The 18,615-nt window shown below is 38.9% G+C and overlaps 1 protein-coding gene across 8 annotated transcripts in view; it reads left to right on the top strand.

The window, feature by feature from the left end:
• LOC101739274 (LIM/homeobox protein Lhx1) overlaps positions 1 to 18,615 on the top strand; it is a 93,116-nt gene that overhangs the window by 53,151 nt on the left and 21,350 nt on the right. For 4 of the 8 annotated variants that reach the window (XM_062672967.1, XM_062672966.1, XM_062672968.1 and 1 more), the window contains exons 4-5: positions 1,621 to 1,778; positions 3,271 to 3,510. In XM_062672967.1, coding sequence (XP_062528951.1) covers positions 1,621 to 1,778; positions 3,271 to 3,510 — 398 coding nt within the window. The remainder of the gene's footprint in view (positions 1 to 1,620; positions 1,779 to 3,270; positions 3,511 to 18,615) is intronic. The other 4 variants (XM_062672969.1, XM_062672971.1, XM_038016433.2 and 1 more) reach the window with 1 other exon arrangement.

The raw sequence follows: 18,615 nt of genomic DNA, 5'->3' as shown, positions 1-18,615 counted from the left end.
CTGGATTTTTTTTTTGTCTACTATACTTATATGAAAATAATATCTTTTCTTCTAACTTTAATATGTTCCTGTAAAATATTGCATTTAATAACATACATACATATCTATATTAAAACTAAACAATTAAATTTTAAAGTCATTTATACAATAGCCTACGCGTAGTTTTCAATAGCACTATCTTTTCTTAGGCCACTCGTATAAAAACATGCAAATTCAAAAGTAATTTGCTACTATAAAGACGAAGTCTTAAATGAGAATCGAGAAGAAAAAAAAAAAGGAAATCGTATCGCGTACCTTTAGTAATAGCCTCGCCCCGTGGGCACGAGAAGTAAAATTGTTTTTGTGGCTAATTCTTTCCCATTTCTAGCGGAGGGAGTATTCTGAAATTACATTTTTATTTAGTTACGACGGAGCGGAGGGCGCAGCTCTGGCCTCGATTGCTTTTTCATAAGTCAATTTCGTTCTTTTATTTAACCCTTCGTTATATTTGACGGATATGTTTCTCCGAGGGAATACGAAGAATCTATATATTAATACGTGAAGCAAAAACTTTGTATCCATTTTTACGAAAATTGCGCGGATGAAATTTTCCACACTTATAGAGAATATAGAGAAGGAGTGCACAATGCTAATATTTTTTTAAAATAATGCATAAAAGATACATTAAATCAATAAAGAAAACATTACACACACTGCCATGTATTTGAGACACGCACACATATGTATATACACTCTTTGTTTATTGTCAAACTTTAGTTAATGTTTAAAGACCTGTGATCAAATTGAAAATAGGTTAATATTGTTAATCTTTAACATTATTTGTCTATAATGTAGTCTTGGCGAAATCTGTGATTATAATAAATAAGTCTTTGACAATATAAGCATAATAATGTTCAAACTTATAATCTCAATTAATTATAGTCGAAATTCGACTACTCCGCGACCACTAGTCTAGTGAATAATTTAAGAATTAGTGTAACATTTTAGTAAAAACACATTGTATAATAGTTTTACGAGTCATTATATTTATTTTATTTATTAATCTAAATTCAATCTCTTGTACAAATAGAATTGATAATTCTTAGATAAAAGCTGCTTTTTTTCTCAATTTCTCGGTTGTATGATTTGATTATTATGCATGCCTAATATTAGTGATTTTATAATCAGACATTATACATTTGGTTTAATAAAATAAATTCTAAATATAAAAAGTGTTCCCGACACCAAAGAAATAAAATTCAATTTGAATTTATATTTTCAAATTATAATCAGTTCTTATTTATTTTTAGATATACACTACCAATTTAAAGTTCTATTTAATATAAATAATTGTATAAAAATTATTATGTAATAGGTCGCGATCTCGAGTAAAAGACATAAAGCTTCAGACGGATGCGCATAAAAGCGATTTCTGTACAAAATCTTGATCCGGAATTTATCTAATATAAACTTTTCTGGTTCCAACAAGACAGTTTAATAATAATTACCTACTTTAAAATTTTAGATACAGGTTTTTGCATTGAACATAATATGAAAAAGCTTTAGTGGTAATCTACAAGTAAAAATATCCATATGATGTTTGTGTGTTGTTGTTAACATTCCATTATTATTTTGTTGCAGCGGACTCTTTACTAGGATCGGGTTCTGATGAAGAAGAAGAGGATGAGTCAAGAGCAGCCAATAATTCGAGTAGTCCAGCGCACGCGCCCCACCCGGCTCTCCACTCCGAGCTGTCGCACAACGGAGATACAAAGCCACATGAAGACTCCGAAGACCAGGTTGGTAGTGGAAGTGAAGAATCTCTCTTGTCACATGAACCTTTTGCTTATTCCCCTATTCGCCCTAGTTGGGGTCAACAGAAATAAGCTGCAATAAAAATTTTGAATAATCTACGATGAGCGATGATCATTTTAGGCATCAATTGGCTACTGAAGGTCACACCAATTGCCTCATTCTACAACGACCCCACGTAAAAATTTAGTTCATGGGTGCGACTATTCGGCATACTTCTGCTTCGAAGCGTTCGAATCTAAATAGTGGGACGGCTGTAAGATTTTACGGGCTTAATTATTGGATAAAACCAGTTCTTTTCGTAGCTTTAAATGTGGAATTGATTATCGAACTAGTTTAAGGTGGATACAGGAGCGCACGCGAAACTTACGGACGTGAATGTGTAAGTTAAAATTATCCTCCCCTCCACGGTGTTTCCCGAGCGCTATGACATGTCCTTCTTCAAACGAGGCTTGGAGAGTATTAAGCGGTAGGCAGCGGCTTGGCTCTGCCCATGGCATTGCTGAAGTCCATGGACGACGGTAACCACTCACCATGAGGTGGGCCGTATGCTCGTCTGCCTACAAAGGCAATAAAAAAATAATAATAATATTATGGTTTATTTAAAACACACAATTCCCGATGCAAATATCTAATTCATATAGCTGTAACTGTACGGGAATTTGTTATACCAAAACTTTCAGCGCTGAATTACCGGAGAATTTCTCGGAAGTACTGACAAAAATCGGTTAAGTTTTTGATGCATTTTGCTAAATGACGCGTTTGCGCATAGAATAAATAATGCGTAAATAATCATTTTATATTTATTTAAAAATATATTCTTATGTAATACCGGTCACTCTCCAATTACATGAAAAACGTCGATTCGTTAAAATTACTCACGTTGTATACTGTAAGTTAATTTCACTATGCCTATAATATTGGCTTTAAATGCAAGAAAAATCTTGCGAACAAACGATATTACGGAAAACAACTTTACTGGTGTTAGGACCTCTTGTGAATCCGCACGGGTAGGTATCACCACCCTGCCTATTTCTGCCGTGAAGCAGTAATGCGTTTCGGTTTGAAGGGTGTTGCAGCCGTTGTAACTATACTGAGACCTTAGAACTTATATCTCAAGGTAGGTGGCGGCATTTACGTTGTAGATGTCATCTAAGCAATAAATAAAAAAAGTCTACACTAATACATAAATCTATAGTGGTTTTTACGAATGTTCCGTTATAACTACTGAACCATGCATCCGATTGACTTGAAACTTGGTATCCATGTAGAAAATAGATGTACTTAATGGATAGGCTAATATATATATGGCTCCCTAATAATAATTATAATAAATAATAATGTTAATTTTAAATAGACAGCGAAGCGGCCGAGTACGACTAGTTAAAAGATATTATTAGGTTTATTTCGTTTTAAGTTTGGAATACTCGACAATACGGACTGTTTGATGACGTGACGTGATCACATTGTCGTATTCAGTTGTTCCTCTTCCCTACGCAGGGCTCCCTGGACGGTGACCCCGAGACTCGAGACTCACAGGCCGAGAACAAGTCGCCGGACGACGGCAACGGAGGCTCGAAGAGAAGGGGTCCCCGGACCACGATCAAGGCGAAACAGCTCGAAATACTGAAGTCGGCTTTCTCACAAACACCGAAGCCCACGCGGCACATACGAGAGCAGCTCGCTAAGGAGACCGGTCTACCGATGCGAGTCATACAGGTATGTGGTTCCTCTGAATAATTTTTATTGTGAAATTCCAGCAACTAACAGCTATTTCATTCGTTTACATACAACCCGCATTTTATGACTATAATTCTGTGACGTTACTTAAGCAAGGTCTAACGCAAACGTAATTTGACAGGAACAAATGTAAAAAATTCATAAATGGTGAACACGGTAGGCCTATTTACGTGAACTAGAGGTCCCGCAGTAGTCGAAATTCGACTATAATTCATTGGAATTGTAAGTTTGTACTCTATTATGATTGTATTTTAAACTTCTATAATCACAAATTTCGCCAAGACTACACTATAAAAATTATTAACAAAGACAAACAATATTTAATCTATTCTCAATTTGACAACAGACGCCAAGATCAAAAATTTGACAATAAATAATATGTTTGCGTGTGTGCGTCAAATACATGGTATGTAGTGTGTGTAATGTTTTCTTTATTGATTTAATGTATCTTTAATCCATTATTTAAAAAAAATATTAGCATTGTGCACTTCTTCTCTATATTCTCTATAAGTGTGGAAAATTTCATACTCCTCCGTCCGCGCAATTTTCGTAAAAAGGGATACAAAGTTTTTGCTTCACGCATTAATATATAGATTAAATAAAGTGTTTATTTAGTTTTTTTGTATAGGATCAAATTGCTTTCCTTATTCAAAAATTTTAGTGTGGCGCTTAAACCACGGCGTGAATTACAATAGAAATAAAAAAAAAAAAACTAAACGACTCCACGCTTATGGTTCCAGCATAAAATTGATTCGGACTCGAACTTCAATATATCACACGCACCTTCGGTAACTGTTACAAATGGCCGGCGTTCGATCACGGATCGTCCAACAGGCTAAATTGAATGTTCTCGCATCCACTGACGTACGTGACAAATGTCCTAATTAACGTTCTATACAGAATTTAAAATTACTCATTCATTCATTCCCTTTGCATACGGATGTGAGCGGCGGTAGTTGGCAAATCGATGTTAGTAAATTTAAAGTAAGTAGTTATTACCGCGATGTCGAAATTCAACAAATCCAAATTCAGTAGACATTCGTTGAAAAAATTAGAATGATTAATTAATTTGCTGTGACTGATGAATTAATGTAATACCATAATAAATTCTTGATACCTAAATGATTGATCATTGAATTATCAAAACGAAAGCGTCGGTCTGTGAAAAAATATCGTACCTTTCTGTAAAGGAAATCTTGTTTAGTGCCATTGTGATTTGTTGTTCGGTGAAACGGTACAAGTAGTACGGACTCTCGAAAAACGACACTAAAAAGAGAAACTAATCCATCTATAGGATTTATACTTCTGCACAACCTATCCTCGTGAAACTGGAAAGGCCTCAGGGCCATCAGTAATACTTCAAACATAAAAAAATATATTTTTTATTGTCCTACCTATGCTGATAGCCTTGAGAGGTTATTTCAGCTTCGCCCTAACGAGGCGAGCTCACGGGGCTCAAACCAGGAGTCTTTGCTAACACTGGTCCTAGCGAGAGCAGTGCTTCGCAGAATCTACCACCGGATCGGAAACGCGACCCACTGAGAAGATCCGGCGAGAAACTCAGTGGGCCGTGTCTGAGGGTTAACGTGACGGGTTCGACGAGGACGGTGACCGGTGCTTGTGGTACCTAAAAGCACCGTAATGGATCGGGAGGATCCGTAATGATTTTTGATAAGTAGTGCAATGATGTTTCATAAGTAGTGCAGATGCGCAAATGATCACACTGCTTACTGCGTGCTGTCTAGATTCGGTAGCAACGTGAATAAAGTTCACATTGAAAATAAGGTCTAACTCGCAATTGGTTCTGCATTTTATCCTGGACTGCGTGAATGTTTTTCGGTCCACAACAACAAGTTATTATGCCCCCTATGCATCAGACCGCTGAGTTTCTCAGCGGGTCGCAATTCCGATCCTGTAGTAGATTCACTCGCGAAGCCGCTGATCTTGAGTTCTTAGGTCTCGTTTGGAGGCGCTCGGGCAGCTGTTAGCAATCCCACCCCTCCTGGCTGAGCCTTTGCTCGCTCATTTACCCTGGTGATACTGGAAAGGCCTCCGAGACACCAGTATTCCCTCAATCATAAAGAAAAAAAAAACAACAACACCCCAATCACAACTCTTGATTGGAATGTGATGAGTTTGGCAGGAAATCAAACGGAGATTGCAATTACTATGGTTGGGTAATGCTTGTGGGAGTACCAGGACACTGAGAAACATGTCGGTGTATTGTGATTCAAGTTGCGTACATATTCATTGCAAAGTGACTCTTTAATTTTTTTTATTGCATTGTTGGGTGGACGAGCTCACGGCCCACCTGATGTTAAGTGGTTACCGGAGCCCATAGACATCTACAACGCAAATGCCGCCACCCACCTTGAGATATGAGTTCTAAGGTCTCAGTATAGTTACAATGGCTGCCCCGCCCTTCAAACCGAAACGCGTTAATGCTTCACGGCAGAAATAGGCACAGTGGTGATACCTACCCGTGCGGACTCACAAGACGTCCTACCACTAGTGCTCAGTCTTTAATCTGCAAAACAGCCCAGAAGTAATAACTTATGTTTGGTTAAAAAGGAAGATGATGCTCCGGAAACGTACTATAGAAAATATACACGAATTCATAACTGGATCTAGTCATATGACTCGCGAGGCGAGATTCGATGTTCCAATTTCGGACACGCCATCGCGTGTACTGGACTCACTTTGCGTGATGCATCTTCATCTAACTGCATCTCGACTAACAGCGAATTAAACCGCGAATTGAATGCTTTAATTTGTCGTCTGTTATTGCTATATTATTATTGTTGCATAAATAAATCCTTCAAACAAATGACAAGAAAGTTTTGACGTGACAACGTCTGAGGAGATTCGATGGAGCCGGCTGCACGCACGAAAAAACATGACTCATGCGGCGTTACCTGGCTCTGAGGCGTTCCATTTAAGGCTTGAAGTGCAAGCGAGAGCGCGCAACGAGCGACAAAGAGGCACATTGTAAAAAAAAAAAGTTGACATAATTGTATTTATGCGTACAAATAAATGTAAATTGATCAATTCAATTGTGATTTCCATTTACCTCCTTCTCTATATCCATCCAAAATATCTATCAAACAAATAAAATTTAAATTTGATTTATTTTTAAATTTAAAAATGAAAAAATTCCATCAGTATTTTCTTATGACGTTGTCACGTTCAACTATCGTCAGTAAACCGAATTTACAGACAACCGATTTTTTTTTGTATGTATAATTCTAGTGAAAACCGATCACACTCGACTATTTGGATGAAAAAACATTGATTTATTGTAATCACTCGCACGTTACCTATCGTAAATTGGTTATAGTGCAAAACTACTGAAGGTAGATTGCTGTTTATTAACAACAATTATTTGTTTTATCGACATCACATAAATGGCTTAGTGAAGTATGTAAGACATATAAGAAACATTTATTTTCATTATATAGATAAAAGGTGCGTGGATGTGGTGCGTTTCACACTGATCACACCCGATTGAGTGGAAACTTCTGGAAAAGTACTATCAAAAATAAATATTATTCATAAATAACGAGCACATTAAATATCATATATATGAATATCGGTAATAAAACCCGTAATGACAGGTGAAAGCAATGTTTTTTTTTTTTTTACGGTTATTTTAGAGATTTTTCAGAAACACTCTATAGTAATACAAAATAATAATAAAATATATATTTAATAACTAACAAAATGTTTGCCTTCGTCTGTGTCCTATAACAGAGATTTATTTACCGTTAATCTGATAATAAAAAGAGCAAAAACTGCAAAATCAAAATCCTTTACTAATATCCTGTGACACGTTAATAATAACCTGTTAACTAAATAGGTATATCTTAGAGTTCTCGCGAGAATATTTTGATTAAAAACACAAGCACGTGGTCACGAACAACGGGACCCACAAAAACTAATTATTAAACCTAACGTAGAATCGAATGACCAAAACGAAGACATTTAATTTTGTTCTCATTCATACCGTCATTATATTTTTTCACTATAGTGAATCAAATCATAGGCGTCAAATTCAGAAGCATTCTTCTGTTTTGAAGTTGGTTAACAATAACCTGAATCGGAAAACAATTAGGGCGTAGCAGGTGTAGCGACTGTGGTGAGTCGAATAAAGAGACTCGGCCTCGAGGTGGCCCTTCATAAATCCGAAGCAGTGTGCTTCCACTCGGCTCGGGAGGGGCCGCCTCAAGGCGCGAATCTCGTAGTCGGTGGTGTCACCATTGCTGTCCAGCCGAAGCTCAAGTATTTGGGCCTTGTGTTGGACAGCAAATGGAGATTCGACCACCATTTCAAAATGCTGGTTCCAAGGCTGATGGGGACGGCGGGTGCGCTGACCCGTCTTCTTCCCAACACCGGTGGATGCAGCGCCGGTATCAGGCGACTGTACCTGGGGGTGGTGCGTAGTATGGCCCTGTACGGTGCTCCCGTGTGGTCGCCCGCACTTACCGCGCGAAACGCGGCTCTGCTGCTCAGAGCTCAGCGGGCGCTCGCGGTGAGGGTCATCAGGGGGTACCGTACCATCTCTCAGGATGTGGCCTGTGCCCTCGCCGGATCCTTACCGTGGGACCTCGAGGCCGAAATCTTGGCCGCGACATAACGACGGAGAAGACAGTCCTCGACTCGGGAACAGACACCCGGCCCGTCGGTTGTCGATCGATGGAGGCATGCTGCGCGTGGTCTGGCGTATGCCAAATGGAGAGAGCGCTTGTTGGAGGAGCTCGGCCGAACTTCGGCCACTCGTCAGCGCACGCTCGAGGCACTGGTGCCTGTGCTGGAGGCATGGTCGGACCGGCGACATGGTGAGCTCTCCTTTCGCCTCACCCAGGTCCTTTCGGGGCATGGATGCTTCGGGAGGTATCTGTGGAGAGTCTGCAGAAGGGAGCCACATCCGGGCTGCCACCAGTGCGGGCACCCGAACGATGACGCTCAGCACGCGCTAGAAGCGTGCCCACGGTGGGAGCACCCGCGGCGAAACCTCGTCGCGGTGTTGGGGCAGGACCTCTCTTTGAGGGCTATCGTCGCCCGTATGGTAGAGGACCGGAGTTCGTGGGAGGCCATGGCTGGGTTCTGTGACTTGGTCATGGCGCTTCGTGAGGCTGAGGAGCGCGAAAGGGAATGGGATCCCTCTTCGGCTCCTCAGCGCAGAAGGCGGGGTGGACGGCGCGTGCGAGAGGCCGCCGCTCAGCCCTCGTAGGGACTATCGAGTGCCGGGTGCGGGGGCTCCCGGCACTCGACTGTTGGTCCGGTGGTGAAGCGGTGCAAGGTGGCTCCTGTGCGCCGCTCACGGTGTGTCGCCCGAGACGAGGTTCTACGGGATTTTCCCGGGGATGAAATCCCGTCTTAACATTGGTACGGGTACCGCCTAAGGCGAGACTTTCGGCGCGCATCGCGGTACCGTAAGTTTCGTGTAGTCGGTGTGGTGGAGCTCGATGGGGTTTAGTCGGTAGTCGTTCTGCGGGGCAAGTGCTTCGCGCGCCTTTTTCAAGGCGTAGTCTCCTGTGAGAAATTGGGGGAGGTGAAGGACCTCGGCCCTTCTCTTCTCCCCTTCTTCCTCTCAGGAGGCGCCGGAGTCCGACATAACCCGGTTCGTTACCCCCTCGACCGGGTATCCGTAAATGGATTCCCCAGCGTTAAAAAAAAAAAAAAAAAGGGTCTATTTGGTCGTTTATAATTATATACCAATTAAATAATATTTACTGGTAGTAGTAGGGCACTATGCGACATTGAAGTGGCAGTGGGCAGGACACATAGCTCGTAGAACGGATGGCCGTTGGAGCCAGAAAGTTCTTGAGTGGCGACCGCGTACCGGAAGACGTAGCGTGGGTAGGCCTCCCACAAGATGGACCGACGACCTATCGAGGTTCGCGGGGATCCGCTGGATGCAGGCAGCGCAGGATCGGTCTTTGTGGCGAGGTTTGGGGGAGGCCTATGCCCAGCAGTGGACGTCTGTGGGCTAATAAGAAGAAGAAGGTCACTGTGAGCCCGCACTTTTTTTTTTTTTTTTTTATTGCCTCTGTAGGCAGACGAGCATACGGTCCACCTGATGGTGAGTGGTTACCGTCGCCCATGGACTTCAGCAATGCCAGGGGCAGACACCAGGTCCGTATAGGCAATCGATAAACAAAAACATATTTCATTAGAAACATTCATCAGTTATGGACTGTTCTAATAAATACATACTGCGAGATTCGAACGCTAGTATAGTCACATCGCTCGATGCAATTACATTAACACTGGACGACGTATCCTTTAGGCCATGTCCAATTCAAGTACTTTTTTCATTACCTATTCGCTGGTAGCCTAAGAGGTTATTACAGCTACGCCCGCACGGGTAGGTGAGCTCACGGGCTCAACCTTCGAGAATTTGTTACCACTAGCCCTAGCAAGAGCAGTGCTTCGCAGAATCTACCACTAAATCGGAATCGCGACCCACTAAGAAGATCCGGCAAGAAACTCAGTGGGCTCAAGTATCTGGCGTACATTGAATACGGGGTTAAAGTTTAAATTGAAAATAATTGTATAAAAATATACTATGGTTTGGACATGTGATGCGTTGTATGTGACTAGGAGATGTATGGAAATGGCTATGCAAGGTAGAGGGGGAAGAGGTCGACCGAAGAAGACATCGATGGAGTGTGTGAGTGACGATATGAGATAGAGAGGAGTGAGTGTTGAGATGACGGCTGATAGAAGAGAATGGAAGAGAAAAATTAGCTGTACCGTCCCCACATAAGGTGAAGAAAAAGAAGAATACTAATGTTGTTTTAATGCTATCAGACGTTTTCCGAACGTAACGTAAGCGAATCCGGATTCATGGCATTGAACATATGGCAGGGCGTGATTCTCCACACCGCGACAGATGTCAGTACAGCATATCCGTCGGTCGGTCGGGCGGCCCGTCACGGTTTTTGCTATCCTTCCTCTTTGTTTCAGTTTTTGTAAGAAGCTGTCGAATGAACGTCCAAAAAAAACAAACCATTTACGTTTTTATCGTATTTTAGCGGCGTTTGTAAACGTTGCGTTTTTTTTTCTAAAAATTTTTTTTTTAAATTGCCGTTGTTTTCGCGTATTTACTTTCGACCCGTTTGATTCAAAATTCGCTTCCGTGCTGTATGTATAATGTAATGTAAGTAACGAAAATAAATTAAAAATTAGGTTAAATTAATCGTCGCCCGAAATAAAAACAACGGATTCATTCTGTCTCGGTCGTGCGAATAATCAATCCAATTAGGTGTAACCGGATCAGAAATGAAAATAGTAAAAGATTTTTGTTTTTATTTTTATATATTATTATAATAATTTAACGCTAAATCAACTATTTATCTGAAACGAATTTAACGAATGAAAATAATTTGAATATATATTTTGAACTTTTTAATTTTTGATCAAAATTAACAGTTCACTACGAGAATCTATTTTTAGACAAGGAAATTACTCAACGATTCCGCTTGCTTCAATAATACGTGCTTATTAATTTCCTTTCTTGTTTTTTTTTTTTTGTTTTACAGCCCGGAACAAATTTTACAATTGATTTTAAAAGAAATTCACGATTATTTTAAATTCAACTGGATTTCAATCTAATTGTCTATGAATAGGCTAAAGAGCACAAAATAATAATGCCGCATATGCAGACTGTAATGAGTCTTTGGATTCATTCTCGATTCACTCACCATATTCAATGCTATCAAGTTGCGTTGAGCTAATTTAGTCGTTATTATGTTTCAAACTGATTCACGTTATAATTCTTCCAATTGGATCTCGTACCACATTACGTCAGCCGAGCCCAGAGACCCTTTGCCCATCTACAGAAGAAAAAAAAAATGCTAGTAGGTACATATTCATGTTTAAACAACTATAGAAAAATCGATTTCAAAGGTAGGCATTATAATTATTACTTTTTATAATATTATTATTATAATAATTTAAACTGTTTTTTCATTTATTGTAGTACGTATGTAGCTCCATCATTTTTCCCTTCTTTTAATTTAATTTGTTTATTAGCTGTCTACAACGTCGTCAAATATTTTTACTACGGCAACATTTTTTGTTGGCATCATTCAAGTGCCGCCGATCGCGCGTGTCAAATTCTTGTAGCACATGTGAACGTATGATGTAACTGTAAAAACGGTTTTTTGCACCCAAAATTCCAGTTAAATCTAGTTAATACTGGTGCGTGTGAATTTTGGATGTTTGAAGTCACCGCTTTACCGGTTTTGATCCTGATAATCGATTTTGCGACGCTTATTTGGCACGTCTAGTTTAATTTAGCCTAATTTTTCAATGTCATGTTTCGGAAAATGCACCTTTTTGTTTTCGTGTTAACGGTTTTGTTAATGAGGTGGTACTGCTAGAAAGCAAAGCCGGATTAGACCGAGTTTCGAAGTCTTTTTTGCTTGACGTGATATTGTTTGTTTTGTAAGATACTTTTTAAACATTAAACCGGTTACGAAGTAAATCTCTTGCAAAGTCAATTCATTTCTGTTTTTTCATTCACATTACTTGGGATCGTCCGTACATTTTTTCGACTACTATTTTCGAACTAGATTTGTTAACCTACTAACACGTCTTGCTAACGGTCACTTGCTAACGGTATGGAACATTGCAAGGCCGTACTGGTAAAGGTACTAGCATCCAGTCTATTTCTATCGCATAGCAGTAATGCCTTAATTGCCTTAATAATTGAGACTTGGACCTCACGTCACAAGGTGGAACATCAGGTGGGCTATGAACGATACACATGAAAGCATTAAAAAAAATGCATCTCATTTAGCCTTCAAAACTCTCGAGAGATACTGTTTTATCAAACTTTCTCAATATTTTGACATTTGTTTTCTTAGTATTAAAAAAAAAAAACAACAATTGACACAACAAAAATGACTGAATGATTTACCGTAATTTATTAAAAAAAACCAGCCTCTGTCTTAACCGTAACTCTCCGAAATATGCAGGAAGATGTCATCAAGAATAAATCTGGAAGCGGCGGTGTAGCGTGACGTCACGTCACCCGACCGCGAAACGAAGAAAAAAAAAACCATAGATATTTTAATAAGTTCATATATCGTGATTGCGAGTCCGTGACGGTCCTGTCACCGCTCTCCGCGCACTTATTGGCTCATATTTTATTTTGACAGCACTCGTAAGAAAATGTCTAATATGGGTTGACACATTTCGATTGCTATAGTTCCGAACGATCGAGGGTGATTAGAATAGATTTATATTTCAATTGTGCTTTTGAGCACTAGAATGATGAGATTTATATTGGATATACGCACTGAATAAATTTATTTACGTATTATGAAATGTTTTTTTTGATTAATCGTGAATACCTACTAATTTAATCGATGTTCCATTCAGTTTGTTGTTTATTAACAGAAATTTAAATCGAGAGACGAGATCTCTCAAACTATCCTACTAATTTCCTAAAATATGAGAGAATATTGTATGCGGCGGTAGATGAAAAATTATAATAGATGAAAAATGCGCATAATCCGATTTTAGTGAACGCCTAGATCGCTAATTGAGTATTTTTATCCAATTTTAAAGTCAAATATATACATACATATTTATAGCAAAGAAAAATTGCTATGGTAACTGGTTTCTAATGAACTGATAGTTTATGGATCAGAATGTGACACGAGTAACTCTTTATCCCGCGAAAAGCATTACTTTTGAATAACAAATTTAGCGTGTGTGAAACAAAAAAATCCGCGATACACGTGTAATAGGTTAAAAAAATTTAAAGTATAATTAATGTTCATCAATCAAATTTATTTTCATTCCCGCCAAATGCACCATTGACATTTGCTGCATAAAGTCGACCACACACGATCAGACCGACGCGACGACCACAGATATTAAAAGGGTGAACTTAATTAATGATTTACTAATTATTCAAATTAATTGTTTATGTACAAACCGAAGACTCATTATTACCTAGTTTACGTTTTACAAATGACCGTTTCATATTAAGAAGGATTCATTGCGTTTCGAATTAGCATTTTAAATTCTTGACGCGATCATTAATCATATAGGTAATGTATTTCATGCTGACTTTTTGTACGTACGTAACTTGTTTTGGTAAATGCCTGAACAGGTGGTATTTAGACATGCATAATAATTTAAGTATGTAGTGCCATCATCCTCGACAGTTTTTATTTAAAAAAAAAAACTAAAACACGTTAAACTATAACCAACTGATCAATGATAAAAAGTGTAATGTTAAAAAATATATATTTATCACTTTGGATATAGCACCTTCTGCCGTCTCGTCTCAAGTTAGAGTTCCAAAATGCCAACTTTTTTTTTTTATTTTCAATATAAAACATATTATTATTGTCATTTAACATACTAAAGGGAGCAAATAAAATACGCGGAAGACATCCCTGTTTGATCGATGGCTTATAATATAAAATAGTTTGTCAACGTGTTCGCCGACACGTTATTAAGTAACCATTAAGCTGATAGCATTCACTACTGTCAGTGACGCGACCTGATTAATGTGTCTGTCGTGTACAGTCACCTTAATGTCCGCTTCTGTCTTTATGGTCGTTAGTTTACGCGCCTTGTCTATGGTCAGTGAAAAACGAAATTCACGCGATCAACGTCGAATTAATTTTGAAATGCGTTCTAAATTAAAAATGACATGGAAACCCGGTCACTTGTGTTCGAATGAAAATAGATATTTAAAAAAAAAGCGATGTCGGTAGCTAGTCTATGTGCTGTCTATGCTATGATTAAAAAAATGCTTTTGGTCAATTAAGACGCGATCGGACTTGAACGTCAATGACGAAATCAAGAGTTGAATGAGCCGTAGACCGGCGGTCGCACGGACATATCTCATGTTTTAATGTCCGGCGGCCACTTTGAACTGCCCCAAATACTATAACTTGCACGAGTTACGAGCCAAAAGGCCGAGAGCTTGTGACCGCAGTGGTTTACTCACGAGATAAACCCAGCCCGCGCCAAGCTTTACGACAGATTGTTCCAGTCTCTCTTAATTCCTCGTGTTTTCTATAATTTATTTCGAAAAGGGGGATTGTCTTCGTTTTCTGTCAACGTTAAAAATGCTTTTAAAACGTTTTCACGAAACGATCTAATAAAAACGGCACGGCGAATCGGGCGACTTTGAATTTATTTTAAATGTGGTTCTCGTGAAAAGGTTACGTCATTTAACACTGTGAACATATTAAACGGATTTTTTTTCGAATTCGATTTTTTAAATGCCTGTATTACCATATAAAATGTGCTTTTATTGAATGGATTCACGCCAGAGCAAATTTTTGCTTATTTAAAAAAAAAAAACAACACATAATATACCGCGCTAACGAGTTCACACGAGGCATCACCAACAAAATGTCCAGTCGAAAATCCGTTCGAGCTAAGCGGGGACGGCTCCGTGCAATAAATTCGTAATGTTAATTTCGTTATTATTAAAACAACGGCTCTCGATACGATAAAATGGTTGTTTTATAACGTTATAACGCGTATTTTCTCGTAAAAACGTCTGTGAATGCGGATTTGCACCAAGGCTCGCCTGTCAGTGCTTATCGTGCATAAACACCATGAAATGTTTCGGCTCCATCTTGCGGCCGCGGCCCAACCGACGCGTTATGGTCGATTACTCGCTGAAACTACTCTGTGGTTCTTTTTTTTTTTTTCTTGCGAGTAAAAATGCATTGACTTTATTTGTACAGACTTTTGTTTTCACCGCAAAGTTTTTCTGTTACGAAATGTATGTTCGTTTCTAATCTAAACTATCGAATTAACATGTTCACTACTTTGTTATTAATTTAGATCTGATTTGTTTGGAAAAAATAAATGTTTGTTTTTAGCATGATTAGATTTGGACTCTGAGATATTTGTTTTCGAGTAAAAAATTTCTTTGATTACCAATGGCAAAATAGAAGGAACTTAAATACAAAACAATAAGAATAGGCAGTCTATCAGGCAGTATGGAATAAATCGACAACGAAATATTATTGATTTTGACAGACAAACATAATCACGTACGGTTTATCAAAGTCATATTTTTGCGAAAAAATAAAATGAAAAAAAAAACTTCAAGAGCGGCGCCAAAAAGCCTTTTGTCTAGAGACGTCCCGTGGACGCGGTGTGCTCTACAAAGAGTAGTGAAGTTACCGACGCGCACATCGGGACAAAGAAGCGCCCCGGTGCCGACAAAAAATGACATCATTTATTTTATTGCTCCGAGTGAGAATGTGGCACATTAATATTGAGTAGAGCTTAACGCAGTGCTCGCCCTAGGCTGCACATCACTCATTTCACGTGTTTTCTTTTGAAAAATGACATTTGTATTTTTTTTAAATCTATGGTCGCACTAGAGTTTGTGCCCTCGATTGCACTAATGTTGCTATATATATATAGACTGTTTACATTGAAAATAAGTTATTAAAATAAGCAAGCATCACTACATAGTATAAAATAAAGTCGCTTTCTCTGTCCCTATATCCCTAGGTATGCTAGAATCTTTAAAACTACGCAACGGATTTTGAAACGGTTTTTTTAATAGATAGAGTAATTGAAGAGGAAGGTTTATATGTATAATAACATTCATTAAATAGTGGAGTAATCAATAATAAATTACAGTTTTCGAAGCAAAGGGAGGGCGGGGTCGCTAGTTAAAAAAAAAATTAGTTCCAGTTTAATTTTTACAAAGTAGCCCACGTCATTTCGGATCCTTCCGATCCACTAACGGTGCTTTTAGGTACCTCAAGCACCGGTCACCGTTCTCGTCGAACCCATCGCTTGCGACGAAGGGCTCGTCGAGTAAATTAACCCTCAGACACAGCCCACTGAGTTTCTCACCGGATCTTCACAGTGGTTCGCGTTTCCGATCCGGTGGTAGATTCTGCGAAGCATGGCTCTTGCTAGGGTTCGTGTTACCAACGTCGTCAGGTTAGAGCCCCGCGAGCTCACCTACTAGTTAAGGTTACGCTGAAATAGCCTCTCAAGGCCATCACATAGATAGGAAAAAAAAAGTATGATTGAACTATCTACCCTTTTTTTCCCCTACCTATGCTGATAGCTTTGAAAGGCTATTTCAGCTTCGCCTTGACGTGTAGGTGAGATCACGGGGCTCAAGCCGGAGTGTTGCTAACAGTGGCCCTAGCAAGAGCAGTGCTTCGCAGAATCTACCACCAGATCGGATGTGTCATTAATGCAACAACTACAGAGCGCTTTTCATAATTATTTAGTTTCAGCGTACTAAGTGTAAATCTGTTGTCGAAGTCTTTGCGGACTAAAGAATGAAACGCTGGCTTTATTAGTGTCGATGTCAATTAGTCGGGATGCGACTATGCCGGTGTTCGAATCCCGCAAAAACATAAATTTGCGTTATTACATCGGGTGTTATGATGGCGTTCTATACCATAGATAGCTAGATTATATAATATAAATTTAATAGGCAATACGAAAAAAAGGAAATGTAAATAATATGATAAGAAATAAAAACAAAAACAGTGGTGCGCGTGGTACAATCTATTACTTATTAGTGAGTTCCGTATGCATTTATTTAGTAAATTTATAAGAAAAACAATTAATCATTTTTAACGTCATCTTACCTAAAAGTAAGCAGGTAAGTCAGACATATCTCAATTTTCTTATACATAATATGACCATTAAGCTGCGTTTAGGGTTGCCTCACAAAACATTTGAATTAATTATAAATTAATAGTTCTCCAGTTTGTTTTTGCGAGATAAAGCCGAAAATTGATGTTGGGATGTTTTAAATTTTAATCTAGCAATGTAGAACATAAAGAATGTTTGTGAGTTCTCTAGATTGACAGCCAGTTTTGACATGAATAATAGGAAGAGTGCTAATTAATATCTTTTGGGGTTTTTTATCTATTTTATATAGTCAAAGTCAACTATTTAAAATCTTTAACGGATAAAAGGTATTGTGAGCTCAGTCAAAACAGTCATTGCCTTCCGATTCGAAGGTTGAGATAACCCTTATTTAATGCAATAAGGACTTCCACTTAATGTTAGCTTAGCCTGGTCTTGAGTAGTTCGTCAGTTCAACTAGTGTGACAAAAAAAAACAAAAATAGATATCGCAGATTGGACAGCCCTGGTCCATGGACGTCTATACACACATAGTCATCGATCAGTGGCGCTCAGCTACACTGATTTATTGCAGTACACTGCTGTATCGTTGTAGTAGCCGATATAGCTAATTAATTTCAAACCAGCCTTGGATGCCGACAGACAGAAATATTTCTGCAAATTTAGTAAGGGCTGTCACATTCGCACCAGAAAAGCCCTAATTAATATTGAAGAAATACACATTGTTGTACATATATATCGATTAGTAACATGTTATTATAGTGGTAGGTCTCTTAATAAATTAAATAAATAGTGGAAGATCGTTATCATTTGACGATCCCGAGTATGTAAAAAATACTGAGATTTCGTCCATAAATATTTACGCAAAGTTCAGTGACCCTTTCAACCTATTTCCCAGTGAAAAAAGGTTCACGTAACAAAAGTCAGTTTTACGGTTCACGCCTCTAGGGACGTGACAATATTATAATCGATGCGGGATATCGATTATTGGATCTTTGCAGACTACATAACTACAGAATTGGTTCCTGACTTTAATATTGTGTTTGTCGCAACAATTTTTTTGTATTCATCAAATTATTTCTGGTCATTAGCGATGCGATACAAGTTGAAGGCATATTAGAAAAAATCGCTATCTAGAGACGATCGAGCAGACCAAATCAAGTGCCGTATCAAGGTCTTAAAAAGTAGCTATCTAATTATTCATCGACTGATAAAGTTACTGAAAGACGATACTAGTTTTAGAATTCGGTTTCCTAATGGCGTGGCGCGAAAAAAAAAAACCCGAAAATACTGAACGTAATTGCACAAACCGTTTTGGCGCAACCGCGAACAATGCCCAATGGCCGGTCGCGGTCCACTAGAGCGAATGCCGGCTGCGATTCCGCATGATGACGTCTCCTCCCGACCTCGGTGCTTCCTACAGCTGTCTATTCCGCGTAGCTGACGGGTTCAAGGCTAATGAAGG

The sequence above is a fragment of the Bombyx mori genome, chromosome 16 (assembly GCF_030269925.1).
Source record: "Bombyx mori chromosome 16, ASM3026992v2".
In the NCBI taxonomy this organism is placed as follows: domain Eukaryota; kingdom Metazoa; phylum Arthropoda; class Insecta; order Lepidoptera; family Bombycidae; genus Bombyx; species Bombyx mori.
Note: the sequence above shows the minus strand (reverse complement) of the source record. Positions and strands in the feature narration are given on the sequence as shown.